This window comes from Mchenga conophoros, linkage group LG9 (genome assembly GCF_057382185.1).
Source record: "Mchenga conophoros isolate Kocher_MC1m ecotype Shallow Benthic linkage group LG9, M_conophoros_male_GT1.1, whole genome shotgun sequence".
In the NCBI taxonomy this organism is placed as follows: Eukaryota; Metazoa; Chordata; class Actinopteri; order Cichliformes; family Cichlidae; genus Mchenga; species Mchenga conophoros.
In genome coordinates, this window is record NC_140534.1 from 29682673 (window position 1) to 29705824 (window position 23152).

Consider the following 23152-nt stretch of genomic DNA (forward strand, 5'->3'; position numbering starts at 1 on the left):
GAAATACTTTAAGGAAACCGTTAACTCCATTCTCACAATCACATTTTGTTTTACCCTTTAGGAAACTTTTTACTTTATTTAAAACCAAAAAATAGCACCACTTCAGTGTGGTTGAACATTTTAATGACATTTTTCACCAATTCTAGGAGAAATAAGCGACTGTGAAATCGTAGGATGTTCCTTTTTCTGTTCTTCCATGTAAAGCTTACAGTGATTCTATAAAAACCTGCATAAGAAATCTGAATGAACTTGCTTTTGTATCTAAACACATTTTTTATGTCGGAGTGACTGAATTCACACGAGAAAAGCGAAATGCACTGCCCCTGGTACACCCTGACCTATTAGAAAAATTACCGAGACACTGAGTAAATCACTCCTTGTCAGCTTAAGAATCGTGATGGATGGATGAATAGCGATAAAGGTGTTGAAGGGTTTAGATAGAAGGGAGATGCATGATCTGAAACGACAGTGAGAGCTGCAGAAGGAGAAGACACTATGAGAGAATGGCTCACTGCTACATTTGCTTTGAGCAATAAACATAAAGCTTTACAGCTAGCTCTCACTTCATCTTTGTCTTTTTTCATTACAGAGGAGCCTTTCTTGATGTCTGAACTTCTTTGTTGGCTGACATACCCACACCTTTTTCATGTAGGCATACACCAGCATCTTTCTCTCTCGTTTTCTCTTCCTCTTAATTCTCTCTTGCATGTCATTTATATCTTTCCCTGATTTTTCCTCCTTCTAATTCTTCTTCTCTCTCTCTGCCTCTCTCTCCTGATTTCTCTGTCTCTTTCTTTTTCCTAATTTCTTATTCTGCTTCCGTCCCGCTCTTTCCAGTTCTCAGTTTTTCCTCTCCCTATCGACCTCCTCGGTTTCGCTCTACTGCATCGTCTCCTCTTCTTGTCTCAAGGTAAACCAAGCTAGTGTATATCTTGAAAGAAGCACTGTGGCATGTGTGTGTTTGTGTGCAACTGAGTGTCACTATCTGTTTTTATCTATGTACAGATTCGATAAGAAATCATAAAACTCAAAGCGCAGATTAAAGCACTACACAAAGGAGCATCAGATGATTCACAATAGCCATTCTACATATTTAACACACATATATGTTGCTAAACGCCCTAAAATAGCATTTTAAAATACATTTACTTCAGTATGGTGTTATTAACCTTTTCATCTTGGACTTCCTGTTTTGAGTATTTGCTTATTTGCATCTCTGATGCAAGCTGGATCTCCTCCACTGTGTGAAAATGTTTTATCTTCAACTTAAGTTTTACTTTGGAGAAGAGGAGTGATTTGTGGGGGAATAGAGGGTTCGGTGAATAAGATGAATGAAGAAAAAAGAATGTGTTAGTGTGTCCAAAAACATCTGTGCCAACTTTTCTCCAACTTTTGGATGTTGAAGAAGAACTCCTCGATCACAGCCTTCCCCCTGGGGGAAAAATTCACAGTGCAAAAACCCTGTGAACATCAAGGAATAACAAGCATGCTGGCCCGCTGCCTTGTCTACAGGCTTGAACATATTTGCTTTTTTGAGAAAGTTTGAGGTCCGTGCTAATCCTGCAGTACAAGTGGTCAGACCTGCACTACAATATCAATTCAAATACATCAGAAACCCTGAAAGCAGAGCAGCAATACAATAGGAGAAACCCTTAGCACAATTAAATCAGGTGTGCCTTTTATATATCAGTTATTTAAAATACATTAAAAATGAAGTCATATAGTCAGACTGCTAAATACCTAAAAAAAATGCCAATTACACAAAATATCAACAATTCCAGGAAAACATTTTCCAGTAGTTCATTAGGATTGTTTCGGTCAAGTTCAGGCTCCCTGATCTTCCGATCTTAACTTGTTTTCTCTATCTCTCTCTCTTGGCTTCAACTCTAGACTTTCTCAGTCTGTCAGCCTCCCACTAACTACTATCCCTGCTTCATTTTCATAGGGTTTTATAGTGTATACCTCTGGGGTTTGACCTTTTGCTACTTCCCATTATCTATCCCTCTATTCATCAGTGTGTATTCCCTCCTGGCAGTACTGACTGCTTTGCTTTGATGGTTGAAATTTGGCCTCAAATTCTTTTCAAATTTAGTTTACTAATATTTTCATTTCATTTAAACCCAGCTTTGCCAGAGCATTGAATGGATCATCAGTGGTCAGCAACAAATAAAATAGAGACATATTCTTGATATTTAGTTTGGTTTGGGCCTCAAATTCACTTCTGGTCCATCCGGTTAGCTCTGAAAGATGTAAGTAAGGTCTGTGTTTGCATACTTTAGGCCTGTGTCTGTGTTTAGGTATTTAGGAAATTAAGAGAAGCTGAGTGTTGAAGCCTTTAAAGGAAAGTTGAGGTCACAAAGACTCAATTATATATAAAGTTAAAGAGCAGAAATACCTCACACAAGCCAGTTAATTTGAAAAGAAACCAATGTTTTTCAGATAACCTTGAAGAGAAACTGATCTGCATTTAACTGCAGATCCCTGCTGAAAGGGATGTGTGGCAGGTTTCAGACATTCAATTTATTTAAAAAAAAAACTTTTTTAACTTGCTCACATCATCTGATTAGCTCCTATTTTCTGTGTCTTTACCTGGTCAGCTCCCTTCTTTTTCTTCTTCTTCTTGCCCCAGCAACCGGAGCTCTCTCCATCGCGACCATTGGCATCACAAAGCAGGCCATCCAGCTCTTCCAACCCCCCTTGCTGACCATGAGATGTCTCAGCAGCCAGTCGGTATGACAGGTTCCTCAGGATGCAAACACAGTTCTCCACAGTCTGCGAACAGAGCGAGATGGGAGAGATGAAGGCGGAAGAGAAGGTGGGGAGAAATAAGATGAGATCAATAAAGGGAGAGGTTTAAATGGAAAAAAAAAAAGGTTCAGATTGAAGATTTGTGTTTGATGCCATTTAATGAAACATCTCGCTTGAAAACACCGAGCAAACTCAAATTCAAAGAACGGTAATAAAAACCACCCACTCTCTCACTTTTACACTATCAGCCTTCCACCCGCACTCAGGAGCCAGACAGATGGAGAGGGTGAAAGACAGGGAGGGGGGCGGCAAGTGAGAGGGAGAGGGAAAGGAAAGAACAACAATAATCTCACAAGTAATATTCTTCTGCATATTGTTAGCTCTGACTTTGAAATGAGATTAGCAGAAACTCAGGTAAATGAGGAAAAATGACAAACCCAATATATTATATCACACCCCATTAAACATGAAGTTTCGAGGCTCACCCAGTAGCCAGAGAACATGCGTGTACTCTTGAGTCTGAAGGAAAGCCGATTCTCTAATAGTGTATATTGTCTCTTCTTAAGTGTGTGTGTTCTGTTTTGTTTCTTTAACTGATTGTGTGCACTTGCATACGTGTGCGTCGCTGACAAAGGGGAGACATCAAGTCAACAGAGTGGAAATTAACAAAGACAAATCATCAATCTTCACTCAGTCTGACTGTTGGTTTAGACAAAAACAACTAAGGAGTGTAATTGAACACCCTCAAGAGATGCTGCAAACAAAACAATGTCTCACTCCAGTGAGCTGCAGTCATATTTGAAATTCTATTCTCACGTTATTATGGAGTGATGTAGGAGAAGTTACACTTTATTTACAATTTGCTGTGACATTTTGGATTTCGATCTATTATTTCACATTTCTTCCGTACCCTTTTGTTTCTAGGTGCACTGTGCAGGGAAATTAAGTTGACAGGTAAACGGATTCTGTTATATGTCTTGTCAAAGCAGGAAGGTCAGAGGTCAGGGCCAGTTACAGATCAGCACCTCTACACCTGGGTGGGATTTACGGTTCTCTCAGGAACACAGAAGTTATGCACTCCAAACTGTGACAGGAAACTTTTGTAACACCAAAGCTAGAATTCATTGTTCTTGTATTTATGACCTTTATGCACTTTCCAGCCTAGAGTCTTAGAAGCTGGAAGTCCACACATAACAGCCATCCAGTAAGCTTCCCTATGCAATGAGACACACTAAATGTAGGCTGTTAAATCTCAATATTATATATTAGCATTATATTGGCTGTGTATGTAGAATGATGGGTCTAGTCTATTCAGTCTTGCACCATCAATTTCAATTAGTGTGTCTGCTAAGTTAATTGACTCCTGGCAGTGTGCTATTGTATAGTGGGAAACCTGATTAAATGTCCTTAAAACTTAATTGCTTCTGTGCCTTGTGTAGAGCAGAATGGCAGTAATCTAGAGATTTTCTTTAGTGCTTAAGCTATGTCACATGATATATCTATAGTGGCCACTCCTCAGATCTAATGTTTCTCTGTCCACAGTTATTGAACACGTCACGAGCAGAAGGCCATGTTGAAACAGTTCAAATAGAATCAACACCTATAGCTTTAACAAAGTGTTGCACAGAGGGCAAAAAAACAGAAAACCTATTATACAGGCACAATATAAAACATTAAAAATCAATTTTTAATCATTCACAGGAGGTCAAAACCTCCAGAAATGTAGCATTCAGTGTTAATGTTTGATGTTAACTAAAGGTAATGTGTTGGCTCTATCCTTGCCCAAATCAGCTTTCTTTAACTATTGTGCTGTACGTTGTAGTAATTCAAAGCTAAGTTATAAGAACACGCGCCTGCATTTCAGCAGTGCTGTGGTGACATGGATTATGTGATGGTATATTTATTACACCATCACATCACTGTGAATCCATAACTAAGATCAGTAAAGGCATATCTACCGAACCACAGAGTTTGTAGTTAAAAACAATAACAAGCTATATTACATTGTGCTCTGATTTTCTATCTTTAGTAACAGAAAGTTGAAATATTAACATTTTAATGGAAGTCAAAAGACATTTGGGGATTCAGCATTATTAGTCATGTTTAAATGATTGGTGATAACAACAGTTTTTTTTTTCTATATGTAAATGGTAAATTGTTTTAAAAGTGAAGAGACAATAGCTTCGTTTTATTTAGTCATAGTAACTGTAGATTCTGTGCAGGCCATTGGTTGGACAATTGCTCAATAAGAGAACCCATTCATAGTGTCCAAAGACTTACGTTATGAGATGTTATCAAGCTGCCTAAGATAGCTGACATCGTTCCGGTCTTAAAGAAAAAGACTTACTCTTACAGTGTTGTCTGAACGGCACAGTTATTTACCCCGGCAACAGTGTTGCAGCAGGGACAGGTTAGGAAAGACACTGTGCACCTTTATTAATTATTTTCATTTCATCCACTTTCATTCATATTATTCTAGTAAATAAGAGACACTGATCACCCATCAATACAAACACAATAACAGAGTCACCTTGAAGCAATACCTTAATCAACAATATGTTTTTTGTATATGTGGGTTCTTCAGTTACATGCATGGTCCTACTGTGCAGCATCGATCATAATTGCATATTATTATCTTTTATATTTGATGAAATTCCTCATTATTAATGGTTTATAAAATGTAAATTTACAGTTTTGACTTCAACAGTCCCATACAACCATATCTATATCTGCTTATTCTCACGCCCCCTTTACTGTATTATCTGTGTTTGTCACCAAATATTTGCAGATGTTCAAAAAAGGTTTATTAAAGCACGAGGACATCATGAGCAAACAGAGTGCATCGTGATTAAATTATTTATAAGTTTAAAAATACATACTCTGAAGTAGTAACTTGATTATGTAACTGCAAATTCTACTCTTTGGAGAATAAATATGTAAATGAACGTGTAAGGTCACCGGCCTATTATCTGAAGCTCGAGAGAAATTTGGTCAATGTAGCAAGACAATAATCCAAAGCAGAGGTTTTAAAATGGCCTGGTTAAAGTTGAATCTTATTTAAATGCCTTAGCAGGAATTTAACTCTACAGTCCATGCTTGAAAGAAGCTCTGTGTGACGTGTAATTTAAACAATTCTGCAAAGAAAAGTGAACCAAAATTCCTCTACAGCAAGTTCACCCACTGTAGGTACTAGACATGTTTGGTTGTAGCTGCTGCAGATAAAATAGGCACAGTCAGTTGTGTTTAATGGATAATACTGTTTTAAAGGGGTTATTGTCATGGTCCTGGGCCATGTTGGCCCAGTGTTCTTAGTTTTCTTGTATGTTTGTATTTTGTTCCTTATTTAGGCCATGTTTTCTGAGTTGCCCTGTTGTGTTGTTCCCTAAGTGTTTTCCCTTCATGGCTTTTACCCCCTGTGTGCCCCTCTGTGTATCTGTGAGCCCTCGTCTCTCCTTATGTTTTATTCCATGTTTCCCCTGCCCATTATGTCCAAGTTCTCCCCGTGCTCTCTCTCCCCCCCCCTGTGTGCCCTGTGTATTTATGAGCCCTCGTCTCCCTTTGTGGTTGTTTCATGTTTCCCCAGCCCGTTATGTCTGTGTTTTTCCCCGTGCTCTCTCTCCTCCTGTCTGAACCTCTGTGCACTTCCTGTTTACTTTGTGACTCTCACGCCCGTACATGTCATGTTCAGTTCACCCCGCCCTGTCTCGTTATGATTATCAGTGTCACCTGTGTTCCCCGTGTGTTCCCACTTTCCTCGTTTACCCTCTGTGTATTTCTGTCTGCGTCTCCCTCTGTTCGGCGTGACGTCGTCCCTCATGCTGTGTGTGGATCTCCCTGTGTGTTCTTAGTTTATGGTTTCCCAGTTTAGTCTAGTTTGTATGTTTGTTCTCCCAGCAAATAAAGCTGTGTTTTGAGTTCACCTCCCCGAGTCTGAGTCCTGCATTTTGGGTCCAACTCCTGCCTGCCGCACAGCGATTCCTGACAGTTATAGTTTCCCTAAGTAAATGTTTGCACTCATGCACTCAACTTTATTTTAAGCTCTGAAATGTGTGAAAAATGCACAAATACAAAGGACATTTACAACTTTTGCTGCCAGCCATTTCAATGGCAGGCCAAGACTGTTCCAACTCAACAAGCAGATAGGGAGGAAAACATAGTCTGCACAGAGCAGGTGAGAAAGGGAAAGGCAGACAGTGTACCAAATGAGCACATGGCTAATGTGTACCGCTACTGCAACAGCGACCGCTTGGTGGTTTCTCTGCCAATCAGTCTTTGTTACTGTGGTGGCAGCAGTCCTCCTCTGGTGACTGCAGTTAAACAGTGGAGAAGGGCGGGCAGTTAAACAGTGATTAAGGATAGCTATTTAGAAAGGCTGGGAGTCAGGGAGACCTTGAGAAGTCAGCCATCCACAACACTGTTTATGTACAGTAGTATTGACTGGCCCACACGTACTGCCACATGAACACACATACGTACACTGCACGCCAACATGAACATGGCCTCATACAGAAAAATGCAAAGTGAACCTAAACTTACTCAACTCTGACTACTGGCAGAGCTTAACTGGCAGGTAGAAATGTTGCAATACTTTGAATCTGGGCGTTTTAATTTGCCCTAAAGAGTTCATATTGATGAGCTGAACACTTGTTGAAAACTAAAACTTTTCTTCCTTGTGGCTACTGGCAGTGAAAAGAGGTGCAGTCATTTGTTTTGTTTCCTCCTGTGTGCTAAAAAGATTTCTGCAGTTTGTGCCTGTCTGTGATAAAAGGAGGATATGAGACACTTTGTAATTTAGCCTGAAAATGAACAATTTAAGTTACAAACACAAGCTAAGATTTTCAGAGTCGCACCTTGCTGTCGATCTCATTGCTGCCCAGAGAGGTCTGGATAACGTAGAGCAGAGCATCTGTCAGCCCATCACACTCCCTCATCCTTCGTCTCGCCTCCTCACCTGCTGAGCTTACGTTCCTGCAACACACACATGACAACAACTGGTTGGAGAGTGTGCTTTTCTCCGTATATGCTTATGCGTTTGCCAAATACACGGGGAAAGAAAGAGAGCTGATTGAGGAGGGAAGATGAGACAGGATGACAGATGAAAGAAAAAGACAGCTGGTAATAAGAGCTGTGTAGAGGCAGAGGGAGAGAGAGAGAAACAGATACTGGGGAACCTGGCACTTCTCCCTAAACTAAACAATTGAAAAAGGAGCATTAAAATTCTGGCTACATCTCAATCTATGCCCTGAAGGCTCACTTCAATTTAAAGCACTTGACTTGAGTCCAAAATACGGGAAAGGGAAAAAAGAGCCACTTTAGTCAGACAGTTGGTGGCTGAACTTCACAGCCAACAATCACACCAACGCTGCTTTGATAATTTGACAATATTGTTCAGTATATTATTAGCAGCTTTGCCAATATGATGCACAGAAATAATGAATTGAATTTTGATTGAACTGGAAGTTCAGGTGGGCGTTGGGCTGGATTTGTTTGGGTTTCAACAAGGAACTGCCTGTGATACAGAAACACTTTGTACGAGACAGTGACTCATTTGTCTGCATTAATAAAATAGAAAATGAAACTGAGGTGAGCAGCATGAGCTAAAATTTATATTATACTTGCCTGAAATAATCACTTTAATGCTCAGTTCACACTAAAAAAACAAAACAAAAAACAGCACATCACGAAACTTTGACACAATCTAGCAAATGTCCCACATTTTGGCACTCAAGATAAAATCAGATTTAGAAAAGCAGAGAAACAACATGCAAAAACAACAACAACACAAAGACAGACACAAGAACATAATGAAAAAGAAACTGATTTTAGGTGACTCATTATTAGCCACAGACCAAACTGCACAACAATTACATTGCAGTGAGTCACTGCAGTGCAGGCAGATTAATTATGAAGTATAATTTATGTAAATTCAGTATAATAAACTTCTATTAATAACACATACTCCATATCATTTCAGGCCTTCAGCTATACACTAACAGAAAAAAGTTACCAATGCTGACAAATAGTGTTAGAGTCACAATCGGTTTAGCATGTGTGTAGCTGTCTGTCAGTGACAACGTATGAGACAAACATCGATTTCTACTTTCTACTTCTATTTTTGTCTGTGAAGGTTCTCAGTCATCCAGGCCATAGTAGTCTAAAGAGCTTTGAAAGAAAAGCGTCTGGACTCTTCAGTTCTAAGAGCAACTCCCATAGAGCCCTATGGGAGTGTCATGGACCCCCTATTGATCCTCTGTCTAATCACACAAGCCAAGGTGTGAAAAAGGTCACAATCAGCCAAGGTTTTGGGTGAACCCACTGTAAAACCTAGCCCCATCATATCATGTGATTTAGGCTACGTCCACACTAGCCTGGTTAGATTTGAAAACGGCGTTTTCTTCTGAAAACGCTTTGCGTCCACACTAGAGTTTTCAGTTGTTTTCACAGAGTTGCTCGTCCACATTGAAACGTCCGAAAATGCTTACGTTCCACTACTGCGCATGCGTGAAACGAATTTCTGTCTGCCGCTTATTTACTTTCCAGCTCTTTCAAAAGTCGCGGCAAAATGTCGAGGAAAAGCACAGAGTTTTTTAAATAGACTAACTAATGAGGTGGAGTTGTTGCTGCGAGTAACACAAAAGTACAAAGTTGCAAAAGCGAGTGAGAGTTAAAGAATTTGAAGAAAAGCTATCTGGAGCTTGTACAGACTGATATTAATCTTTAATAGGGCTGTCAAAATTGAGAGCAAACAAAACAACTGCTGTATAATGCCCTCCGCTATCTTAGTTTAATTGGTCACATGACTGCATCATATGACTAATATGCGTCATCGTTTTAGAAAGTGTTTTTGCTGTCCACACTGCGACGCGAAAGCACCGTTTTCAAATGTATGCATTTTCGAGAGCGTTTTGAAAACGCTGCATTTTCCATGAGTGAAAACGCCGTCTCAGTGTGGACGGGAGGCTAAAACGGAGAGAAAACGATGCACTTTTAAACAAAAACGCATTAGTGTGGACGTAGCCTTAATGAGGTCAGAAGGCCCAGGATGTAAGTGGGGATCTCAAAACTGGATTATAGATGGCAGACAGTTGGTCGTTCACAGTGGATATAGATGTCTTCTTTCACTCCTCTTTCAAACCATCTTTCTTCTCTGTCCAAAATGTCAACATTGGCATCCTTGCAGGAGTGACCCTTGTCCTTAAGATGCAGGTGAAGAGCTGTTACAATGAAACCATTTGAATATTGGCTTCTGTGTTTCTTCACTATATGTATTTACTGGTTGTTACAAAGCAGCTCAGTTACATGATAAATCAACACATCTACATACATTCAAAGCCACCAAATCTATAGTAGTTTCACACTCAATATCTGTGTTTGGAAAATGAGTATGACAGATCAAAATAGTGCTTTTAAAACATTTACGGTTTGGTGTTCTCTTTACTATTGACTTTACTATTATTATGTGTTGACCTGCAGAGAAAAAGAGGTATTTTATTCAAGAAAAGATCTGGCCAAACACATAAATTTAACAAGAGGATGTGCAACAACCCCTTGTAACCGCTGCTGTCAAGGTTTATGTTTAAACAGTTATATAGACATAGTACAAAGATGATCCACATGGCAGGTGTCCCAGCAAAAAGCCTTGGCTGTTCAAAATAGAAAAGGAAATACGTTTTGCGAATGAAGACCAGATCCACTAGAATGACTCACCCTGGTCAAAAGTTTTCTGGTCACAGTAAGAGCAGACGCACAATTTAGTGCAGACTAAATTCAAAAATCAAATACCAAATTCAGCTTTTAAGGAGACCGTGCTCATTGCCACTGTGGAACATGATTTGGGCTTGATTCAATATCTCAGGGACCAGGCAGCTTGTTGTCATGGATTCAGTTATGAATTCTAGATCAAATATTTAAGTAATTTAAGATAATGCAAGGCCATCTGGAAGTCTAAGTTTCACTGAAATCTAATCTTCACACAAGGAAAGCACACTTGCAAACAGACCCAGAAATGACTCTAAAAGAAAAGCTATGGAATATTTAAAGCACCTTTAATGCACCTGCACAGTTTTCCAGCCACAGCTAATCAACAAAAAAGAATGTGCTATTAAGTAAAATGACCTGTATTTGTATAGTGCTTTACTTAGTCCCTAAGGACTCCAAAGTGCTTTACACGTTCAGTCATCCACCCATTCACACACTGGTGATGGCAAGCTACATTGTACCCACAGCCACCCTGGGGCGCACTGACAGAGGCCACCGGGCCCTCTGACCACCACCAGCAGGCAACGGGTGAAGTGTCTTGCCCAAGGACACAACGACCGAGACTGTCCGAGTCAGGGGTCAAACCGGCAACCTTCTGATTACAAGACCAACTGCCAACTCTTGAGCCACGATCGCCCCAAGTACCCAAAGAGTTAGATGCAGATTTGATAGGCAAACCCAGAAACTACAACTCAACTCAAAAAAACCTTTTGTGGAAGTCCTTCAAAGATTAAAGAGTGTGAACGCCACCAGTTACATACACTTGTGCAAGGTAACAGGTCACACATTTTCTGTAACTATATACAGTGGGGCAAAAAAGTATTTAGTCAGCCACCGATTGTGCAAGTTCCCCCACTTAATATGATGACAGAGGTCAGTAATTTGCACCAGAGGTACACTTCAACTGTGAGAGACAGAATGTGAAAAAAAAATCCATGAATTCACATGGTAGGATTTGTAAAGAATTTATTCGTAAATTAGGGTGGAAAATAAGTATTTGGTCACCTCAAACAAGGAAAATCTCTGGCTCTCACAGACCTGTAACGTCTTCTGTAAGAAGCTTTTCTGTCCCCCACTCGTTACCTGTATGAATGGCACCTGTTTGAACTCATCATCTGTATAAAAGACACCTGTCCACAGCCTCAAACAGTCAGACTCCAAACTCCGCCATGGCCAAGACCAAAGAGCTTTCGAAGGACACCAGGAAAAGTATTGTAGACCTGCACCAGACTGGGAAGAATGAATCTACAATAGGCAAGCAGCTTGGTGTGAAAAAATCAACTGTGGGAGCAATCATCAGAGAATGGAAGACATACAAGACCACTGATAATCTCCCACGATCTGGGGCGCCACGCAAGATCTCATCCCGTGGGGTCAAAATGATCATGAGAACGGTGAGCAAAGATCCCAGAACCACACGGGGGGACCTGGTGAATGACCTGCAGAGAGCTGGGACCAAAGTAACAAAGGTCACCATCAGTAACACACTACAACGGCAGGGAATCAAATCCCGCAGTGCCAGACGTGTTCCGCTGCTGAAGCCAGTGCATGTCCAGGCTCGTCTGAAGTTTGCCAGAGAGCACATGGATGATACAGCAGAGGATTGGGAGAATGTCATGTGGTCAGATGAAACCAAAGTAGAACTTTTTGGTATTAACTCAACTCGTCGTGTTTGGAGGAAGAAGAATACTGAGTTGCATCCCAAGAACACCATACCTACTGTGAAGCATGGGGGTGGAAACATCATGCTATGGGGCTGTTTTTCTGCCAAGAGGACAGGACGACTGATCCGTGTTAAGGACAGAATGAATGGGGCCATGTATCGTGAGATTTTGAGCCAAAACCTCCTTCCATCAGTGAGAACTTTGAAGATGAAACGAGGCTGGGTCTTCCAACATGACAATGATCCAAAACACACCGCCCGGGCAACAAAGGAGTGGCTCCGTAAGAAGCATTTGAAAGTCCTGGAGTGGCCTAGCCAGTCTCCAGACCTCAACCCCATAGAAAATCTGTGGCGGGAGTTGAAAGTCCGTGTTGCTCGGCGACAGCCCCAAAACATCACTGCTCTCGAGAAGATCTGCATGGAGGAATGGGCCAAAATACCAGCTACTGTGTGTGCAAACCTGGTAAAGACCTATAGTAAACGTTTGACCTCTGTTATTGCCAACAAAGGTTATGTTACAAAGTATTGAGTTGTATTTTTGTTATTGACCAAATACTTATTTTCCACCCTGATTTACGAATAAATTCTTTACAAATCCTACCATGTGGATTCATGGATTTTTTTTTCACATTCTGTCTCTCACAGTTGAAGTGTACCTCTGGTGCAAATTACTGACCTCTGTCATCATTTTAGGTGGGGGAACTTGCACAATTGGTGGCTGACTAAATACTTTTTTGCCCCACTGTAGCACTTTATAGAGGATGTACTATGTGGGCTCAGACAACTGGTGAAGGAGCGAGACGAAAAACAAACAAAACAAACATTAAAGAGTGGTGACACCAGTTTAAATATCATTCTTTTAAATCTGAAATGTCAGAAACGAAATGAGACAATACCTTTGTATAGTTTGAACTTCTTCAAGTTCATCTATCATAGTGCCAGAGGTGTGGACTCGAGTCACATGACTTGGACTCGAGTCAGACTCGAGTCATTAATTTTATGACTTTAGACTTGACTTGAAAAAATGTTGTAAGACTTGTGACTTGACTTGGACTTTTACACCAATGACTTGGGACTTGAATTGGACTTGAACCGGTTTACTTGAAAAGACTTGATATTTTACCCCAAATATAAAATTTAACATGCATATTATATAGAGATTGAAAATGTGACGTCATTCACGGGTAGAACCGCAAAGGATTCTGGGAACTCGTGGCAAGCGGTACTAGCGCACGCAGGCTTTCAATTAAAATCAGTTACACAGCGATAAAAAGAAACACAAAAATGTCAAGAAGCTGTTGTATTATTAACTGCAATAGCCGGTCGCATGACAGCCACGGGAAGCCGACGGGTAAAGAGATCGGTTGTTATCGGATTACGACGTTGAAGAGAAATTGTTCATGTTTCCGAAGTAACAAAGACGCGACGGATGGCCTGGATTGCAGCCATTCAAAGACCAAATATAACGTCCCAGAACACTCCAGCTCACAGGTTAGTCTGCTCCAAGCATTTACACGAAGGTCAGTGTTTTTTAGTAGTTAATACGTCATTTTCATAACATAATTGGTGATATAGGTTACAAGCAAGAACAGAAATTGTCGCGCTATGCTCCTTTGTTTATTGTGCATAAATAGTGAATTGTCCTGACACAATATTGTGTTTCGCTTCTGTTATTATGGTACATTGACAAAAACATATACTTTTATTCACAGGATAAAACAGTTTTTTTGTATCACTAATTGCCCAGTACAATTACAGCATACAATATTGTTGTCACTGCTACATTTCTGTGATGGGTACCAGAAATTATTTCCACTACTAATTAATTACCGTTGAGCTCAAAGGTCCTATTAATAAACGGTTAATGAATGTGTATTTATGACAATTTGTGAGACTGGTAAACTTATGATACGTACGATGGTCTTTCGTTCTACACGGTGCATTTCAAGGTCCTGTACCCATCCGTCGGTAAACTGTACCTGGGCTTGTTGCAGTGACCTGAAGTTACTAAACTTCATGAGTGTATGCACTCACTCCAAGAACCGTATAATTATAAATATGCATATAAATATGCTACGATGAGATAGCTGACTTCATCTAACTAGCAAATGTTGTCCAGGCTACGTTGGTGATACAGTTTTTTTAATGTGTATGATATTTTTGTCATGCGATTTTAAAGCTGGTCCTACAACCGCATCCAAGAATAACATGCAGCTTATCTCAGAACTGTTGGTGAAAATTATTCTTGGAGCTAGGTTTAATTGAGCTGCATTTTAAAGAGGTGCAATTTCACAATTTGTGTATATTTTCTAAGTTCACTATTTTGTCATGTGTTGAGAAAAACACAGATTTAAAAATTACATGGTCTAATATTTATATTTAGCATAACTGCAACATTATTTTTTCGTTTGTTTTTTTTAAAGACTCGAAAGGACTTGAAATTCAAAGTTTCAGACTTGTGACTTGACTCGGACTTTTACACCAGTGACTTGAGACTCGACTCTGACTTGCCTGACATTACTTGAGACTTGACTTGAGACTTGAGGATAAAGACTTGAGACTTACTTGAGACTTGCAAAACAATGACTTGGTCCCACCTCTGCATAGTGCCATAATAAAGAGATCACTAGTCTAGGGAATGAGATCTTTCAAATATTGCACTGATGAGAAAAGGAGAAAAGAAAGGGAAAGACACAAGAACTCAATTAAAACTTCACGTTCACGGCTCCCTGCTTCCAAGAGAAGGTCAAGTCATTTTCACCCTCTTTGAATGCTAATGGGCAAACAAGCACACGATGGAAATGCCGCTTAACGGAGAACTATTCTCTGTCAAGTTGATATAAAACAACATAACAGTGAAAACACTTCACCTTGACTAATGTTTAAGCAGCAAAGACAGGCGGAAGGTGGGTGAGAAAGAGGGAGGGTGAATTATTTACTGCTTTAACACCGGCTTTAGCCTTGAATATGTCGACTTCTACAGAGATTTGCATCATGTTCTTTTATATGATGCCTCGTCATGAGTGGAAGAGACGACACTTAGCAATGCAACATGAATGTTTTATTGAGAGCTTTTATAATATTAGGTTTTTAGCCTGCATACATATATAATACAAAGGTAGATGCTTAAGCAAGCAATGATATGCGATCACACGTTTTCATAAGCCCGTCACACTCCCTCATCCTTAAGCCAGTAGCATCTAATGATGGACCCTCAACTATACAATATTTTGGCTTTGCAATTATAAATGACACATTTTTCATGATGTTCAAGAGGTCGTCAGGAAGGAAGCGCTAACTAACGATTTCCAGGAAAATAAAGCAAATGTTACTCTTCACATTTCAGTTTCTTCTGGGTACACTGCCAACATCATTCCATATTTACCTTGCCATGTTTACAGCTGTGCGCAGCTGAGTGAAAAAAGAAGCTCTTAAAGGCTAGACCATAAAAAAGAAGTTTCCCACATTTTTGTAGTTTATGAAATACTAAGATGATCAGACCAGACTGTCATTTTTATAAGTATACGGTTATCTCCTATATACTTTGCTTAATAGCATTTGTATGTCTGCTATTTAAAGGCCTTTGCACATGGATGGGTTCAAGTATGTGTGTAGTTTGTGTGTAACTCTCTGCATTTGTGTTATGTGCACATGTGCCTGTTAATCTAGTGGTAATGAAGCATGACGTATTGCACCATTCTGCAACACACCTCTTCTTAGATATAATTTAGTGAGACAACAGTGAGGTCAGAATTTCTTCAGCAGAAAAAAAGCATTTTATTAAATAATAGTTTGATAGATTAGATTTAAACCAACTTGTTTGTTTTAACCAGTTTCATAGGGACGCTGGTAACATAATATATGTACATGTGCATTACAAACGGTAAAACCCTTTGCATGAGCTTCAGAAAACACTAAAGTGAAAGAAAAGGTTTTCTATTACGTGTGTGTGTGTGTGTGTGTGTGTGTCTGCTTAAATTTAACCAGTAATCTCTACTATTTAGTGAGTCCATTACAGGTTTACAGTTCATCCTATCTGATGTCACTCCTCATTAATTTAGCCTAACTCATTAGCCTGCATCATTAAATAATTACCTACTGAGCAAAAAGACACAGAACTTGATTAAGCATCCCATTCAAACTGTTAGCTGCAGTGAAGTAACAGCGTAGTTCGTTTAGTGGCAGTGCCAAACAAGCACGACATTTGACCACTGCAGCTCAAAATATTTGGAAAAACTCATTGTTTGCTGGTTCTAGTTACGGCAACATTTCCATTAAATGGTAAAGTTCAATCAGTTCTCTCTTCCTTCCAGTAAACAGTTTTTGTGGGGAGAATCACGCAGAGAAGTTTTGACATATTAATATGATTTCTGGGAATCAAATTTAGAAAAACAAATAAAGAAAAAAAGATTGAATGTCAAAATAGTAAAAGCAGAGAAAGGCATGCATATATTTTTATTTTTTATCAAATTCCAACAAAAACAAGGGAATGAATAAACTGAAAAAGAAAACAATGAATTACGTTCATGACAGTTAATTAAAGGGGATCAAATAGAAGATGTACCAAGCACAGGTAATTAACCGTAGATCCCAGATCCCAGAAATCCTTCAAAATCCAAAGAAAACTGTGGCGTGGGTGTGAATGTGATTGTGACTCTTTATATGTTCATAGTGACAGTCGGAGTGAAGGAGAGCGGCCGTGACAGCGGAGCACGAGTGTCTGTGTCCCATTGTAAAACCACAGTAAAACCAGAGGTCAAAATAAAGAAATGCTGTCACCACGCCCGTGTCTTGTACGTGTGTAAAGGGTCCAACTTCACAAAAACATTTAGGGTATTAGAGCAAAAGACTCGAGTATAATTAAATGTTTCTATTACAACTCAACAAGAAATATATAAGAAATTCATAAACTGTTAAGTTCCTGGTTTCTGCTGTTGGTGTCTAATAAAGGCATAAAAATACAACACATATTTCCACAGCCAAGTGGGTAAAACACCTTACAGTTAACTTATGCACACTGTTTACTGGTCGGCATGCAGTTTTTTAACACCCTGTCACACAGCTTTATCTTTAAAGCACTAGGCAGTCGATTTTCTACAAAATTAAAATACAGAATTTGAATATAATATTGCTCTAGTTTGTCAGTGTATGCATATAGCCACCATTAAAAGTGTTGATTAGCTTATATACAACGCTAAACAATTCATTATTATTTTCTGAAAAAGTAGCATCCATGTGTACGTGAGAAAAATTTCACTAACAAGCTTCCTGCTGTCTGCAGACGCTGGTTTGACAACTATTAAAATATTGCCAGTTGGACATGTTTTCCACCAATTGCACTGTTTTAAAAACACAAGGACACTTATACATTTTTAATTTGACATTGATTTTCTACTACAGGGTGCAACAGCGTACCTCGGCAAACAATCTGATAGTCACTGATCGTAACACGAATCCCTTTTCTTTTCTTTTTAGTTGTTATAAAATTGGTGCAACATTCATGGGATTTACATGGACACGAGTGAATCCGAAGACAGATGGTCTTCTAATGTTGCTCAAGGAACAAATGACTACTGAGTGACTTTGTCTCAAACAGCTGGTGTGTGGTGGCTCTGCATAAATGTCTGTCCATGTGTGTATGTGTGTCATTGAGGGCACAGGCAGCAGAGGGTTCATCACCAGATGGAACACATGCAAACAAACCTATTAATACCCATAAAATAAATATGGAAACAAACTCTTTCGTGACCACGCATTTAATTCTCGATCAACCAAAAATCAGTCCTTTCCTCTACGCACATCTGTGGGTGTCTGAATGGAAACGAGCTGAAAGCATTCACGAATAGAACAAAAACATGCAAACGCATACAAAGGGTGTGTGTAAGGCACCAGGTAGTTGTTTTCTTTTCTTGCTTGGCTACAAACCAGCAACCCGAAGGGAGTTAAACAGCCTCTGAACGGAGGAGAAGACCTTGTGTCTGGCTTGATAACACCGTAACAAGATGGAAAACAGTGCTGGGCTGTGAAGGATTTGCCAAAGTGGACAGTCTGATTGATTACAACAAGCATACTTTTTCACACACTGATTGCCAAAAGTAATAATTGCAAAAAGAGCTTTAAAATAGTGTGCAAAATTCTGGTGTAGGCGACCAAGAATCCTCTCAGCTAATCTGATTGCACACGCGGCGTCATGCATGGAGCCAAAAACAAATATGCAGAAATGCACACATTCATGCACACCAGAAATACAGCTGTGTGTGTGTTTTTTTTCTTTATAGTGGAAACAAATTAGCATTTACATACACATACACACTTGAGCATATACTGTACATGCAACACCAATAAGTACACATAGAAATATGGACTCTCATGCGCCTACACAGCCACACAAACACACACATCAAGGAGATAATAAGAGGGGTGAGAGGTCTGAAATTGAGCTGCAGGTACACTGGGACCTGAACACTGTGGTCTTATGTCACTTTAACCCTCTGAAAAGATGGTGAGATAGAAAGCTGCCCCCGGAGAGAAGCAGAAACACCTTCACTGCTATGTGTTAGTGTCTCTCTCTTATTGTTCTCCATGTCTAAATTCTCTCAGTTCAAATTTTTCCAACTTTTTCCTTTTCTGCCCTCTCGTACTCCCTCTCCTTTAGCACCTTTTACAATTTGATCTGTAGCTTTACAATGTGGAACAGCACAGTGACAGCATCATTTGTCTTCTTCCCCCGCATCTTTAGGTACCTACACACACATGCGCTCAAGTTCTATAAATGGTTTAGTGAGTTAGTGAGGAAAAATTGCTGAAAATCTACATCATGTCATCAAAGTTTTAAGGAAATCTATCTCTATTGTGGCAAACAAACAGCTAAAAGAACAAACCAAGAACCAGAAAGGATCTGAGTCTTGTGTTGGACAAATCCAAAAACCCACACAAACATATTTCTCTGTAGAACCAAGTTCCTACAATTAACTATAGGAACAAACATAGAAAGATGTTGAAGATGAAAATGTGTTTGTCTGTGTTTTGGATGAGCTCATGTTTTAGATTCACCACTGTTTTTACTCAAACATTCCTAAATAGTCAACCGTAGGTGAATAGCGTGCTTAGCATGAAATGAAAACTCCTCAGCTCATTTGGCCTTAAAAGAAGCATTTAAAAAAGTCAATTAATACGTCTAATTTAAGTATTGCTCCCAGGATACATAGCCCATTTAGGATATAAAACTAGTCTGTGGTGCACTGTATAACTGCAAATGATACCAAAATTGACAAATATTACACAGAAGAATAACTTCATGATCACACTTAGGTATCATATAGTCTTTACCCATACAAGTACAGCTATACACACCCATATTATTTAGGTTTCCTATTAAATATATTATATATTTGTTTTTTGTACTGCAGCTGTAAGAACCTAATCGGTGGATAAAAAAGGTGGATATGCATACTAGTTAACATTAATATTAATAACATTTAGCCATGCAACATCACCTCTCTGGTGGTGAAAGTGGGCCGAGCTAGTGCTTGAGGTTGAGAGATACGGGTTAGATAAAGCTGGGGTCAACTCAATGGATAATTTGTATTCCGGAGAGCAGCCTGGCTCTTTTCCAGTCTGGAGTTGCTCCACTGTCCCCAGCGAGGAAATGGAGCAATGGTACAGAAAGTTGGAGGGTGTGTTAACAGAACACACTGAGGATTTCTGTTACTGGACATTTGTGCAATTCACACTTTGTCCATACGGAATACCATGAATATAGATGAAGTTGTTTGTAAGTGCACTTGGCTAGGCCACCCTACATCATTTTGCAATCATGTACATATGTCATAGACACGAGCCGAGTTATCAAATGACGACCATAAATGATCAGGCCTGGCATACCTATACATTTAGTGAGGCTGTACTGGAAGTGTCTGGCCCCCACTTCTTGTGGGAGATCATCAATTTGTACCTCAGTCAGAACTTCAACAGCAATCGACAACCCTGTCACCTCACAGCAAGAAAGTCCTTTTTTCTTGTGGTCTCTGGGCCCTGTGCCTGCATGAGGTACAACTAGGTACCACAGCTTTCTTCCACAGTCCAGATACTTGCATGTTAGGTTAAACGGTGATTCTAAATTGGCAATAGGTGTGAATGTATAGAAGGTAAAGTATTTAACTGTATGACTATACGGGAAAAAAAAGTGGCTTGAAGTGTTGAGAGTCTAAACTGCTAAGTGAGACTAGAAAAGCCATTCCAGTCCATTCCAAAGGAGGAGGGGACCTTGAGTGTGAATGGTTCCACACTTCCTTTATTGAGGTTGGTGTGTAAAGCTGTGGCAACGAGGTGGTTGGAGGATCTTTTCTAGCTTGGTTACCTAATGCATTTTTAAATACATCCAATAGCTGCAATAGTGGAAGATAACCATTTGAAATAGCTCAAGAATCTTCAAAACTGTTGGGGTGAGGGTTTAATCCACTGGTGGTTCATTGAGCACATAAATGGTAAATGGCCTGTATTTGTATAGCACTTTTACTAGTCCCCCCCTAGGGACCCCAAAGCGCTTTACACACCCAGTCATCCACTCACTCATTCATACACTGGTGGAGGCAGCTACAGTTGTAGCCACAGCTGACAGAAGCGAGGCTGCCATATCGCGCCATCGGCCAGTAGGCGGTAGGTGAAGTGTCTTGCCCAAGGACACAACGACCGAGACTGTCCGAGCCGGGGCTCAAACCGGCAACCTTCCGATTACAAGGCGAACTCCCAACTCTTGAGCCACGATCGCCCACATAGCTCAAAGAGAGCTGGCCAAGTGGAGACTTTTTTTTTCAAACATCGCAGGCCTCTGTGGGGTTGGTGTGAGAGTATGTACACAGATCAACAAATATGATCAGAAACAAATGACAAACTTTCTGTGCTAGCAGCACGCAAGTGATCAAATAGTTACACATCAAAATTTCAGTCTCATGACTAATTTTAAAGATCAGACCAGTATTGACTTTTTTCTTTAACACGTATTCAATATGAATACATATGTGGTCCAAAATAACAAATCTTCTACAGCATTTTACAGTGTTTTACTGTACTACTTACTACGATTACCTGCAGCTCTTTTTCATCATCAGCCTGACTTTTTACTCTTTCATGCCAGATTAGCAGATCTAAGAAAAGAATTATGTGATCAAAAAATATTCACTATCATGTCTGCATGCCAGGCTCTTAACAGATGTTTAGATCAAATAGATCAACAAGGAGCAAATTTCATGCGAGTTAACTTAATGCTTAACTCACCATATTCAATTAAGACTACAGTAACTGCTCTGACACAAGTAGAGCACAAAGTAGAGCATAAAGTGTAGGCTTTACTAACACGAGGATGGGCGTTAACGAGTACACACTGAAATATAATAGAAACCTATTTTCTCATACTGAGATGCACATAAACACAGTAATCATGAAAGCTGTAAGTTGTCCTCCGTGATTTCAAACTGTACAAAGAAACAATTTAGAGGCACAATGCACCAAAACGAAAGTCAACACACAAAGGATCCCAGCAAGTGGAGGAGTTGTTTCTATGGTGACCAACACAAATTGGTGCAAATGTGCTTCAGTGAATGAACGTGAAAGGGAGCAACAAAAAAGAACAAAATATGCATATACTGTTTGAAGTTGTGCCTATAATCGCACAGTGGTGAAGATTAAGAAACTTTGATTTTTCTGCAAAAAACCATTTGTCAGTAGATGTATAAACACACACACACACACCTTGAGGTGACTGTTGTGAACTGGTGCAATACAAACAAAACCGAACAGAACTGAATAAAATGATAATGTGATATATAAAAGAAGAAGAAAACAACACCTGAGACAAGATTTTAAGTGCCTGTTGCTTACCTGAGACAGCCTGTAGCATTGCGCAGCACCTGGGATGTATGGATGTGGAGCTTGCGGTCATCATGGTGATTTGGGGAGGAGTCCCAGTTAGAGTGGGGTATGATGACACTATTGGTCAGAACGGCCAAGGCATCCTGGATGATTGGCATCTTCAGTGCATCACATGATGACAGGTTCCAAAGCACACCTGCATATGAATGTGTTCAGAAAATAAGAAACATTATCATATTTATGTTTAGACAGTTCTGTAAGTAACTTTTTCAAAGTAGCTACTATAACTATTATATCCTTAGTTTCTGTCTGCACGTTTCTGTATGTAACTGATCGGGTCAGTTACTGGCTCACCAATATTCTCAGCATTTACATTTGTTCTTTCTCAGTGCTGCTCTTTTTATTCTCCATTTTCCTCTCATTCTAATTGGCTGAGGCATGAGGGTGCCTACCGCGAGTCTCCTTAAGTCTTAGGTTTTAGTCCAGTTAAAGGGGAACTGTTCTCTGAACTTTAGACATTAGAGGTGCGTGTTAGAAACACAAATGTTAAATGCAGATGAATCAGACATAAACTAGTCTTTAACCTACTAAACTCCCCAGTACAATGTCTGTGTGATGTCTGATTGAGCCAATCTGCCACTAAAACAGTGTTGGTAATAGTTCAGTGAATTCACAGCCGGCAGTGCATGCACCACACAGGCAGCACCGTTGCCTAAACCAAGCAGAACCCTTCTTGTAGCAAGAATGAATCTTAAGCAGACTACCTCCTGCTGTGTGCTACATGTGATTGCAAGCTTTGGATAATGTCCTGACCTAAATCTTCCACCATTATCCATATTTCATGTGTGGTACACACATTGCACCAAAATTTATTTTGTATAATCTTTTACATTGGTATGATCTAAGCAGCCTACTGTCAAAGATGCTGTTTGCTTATCATCTTCATCATCATCACCATCATAATGAAGGATTGTGGAAACTGTCATTGCCAATGTAGACTTACACTGACTAGATAATAGTACGACACTAATATATAAACCACCAAGAACGCTGATTGTTGATTTAGTTTTCTGCAAAGTTTTATCGACTAAATTACATTTACAAACTTTGTAA

The 23152-nt window shown here is 39.7% G+C and overlaps 1 protein-coding gene across 4 annotated transcripts in view; it reads right to left on the minus strand.

Annotated features, from left to right (window-relative positions):
- The window catches only part of ctnnd2a (catenin (cadherin-associated protein), delta 2a), a 268465-nt gene that overhangs the window by 47567 nt on the left and 197746 nt on the right, over window positions 1–23152 (minus strand). For all 4 annotated transcript variants that reach the window (XM_085287437.1, XM_085287438.1, XM_085287435.1 and 1 more), the window contains 3 exons: window positions 22049–22235; window positions 7599–7716; window positions 2590–2772 (listed from right to left, as the gene is read on the minus strand). In XM_085287437.1, the coding sequence (XP_085143563.1) occupies window positions 2590–2772; window positions 7599–7716; window positions 22049–22235 (488 nt within the window). The remainder of the gene's footprint in view (window positions 1–2589; window positions 2773–7598; window positions 7717–22048; window positions 22236–23152) is intronic.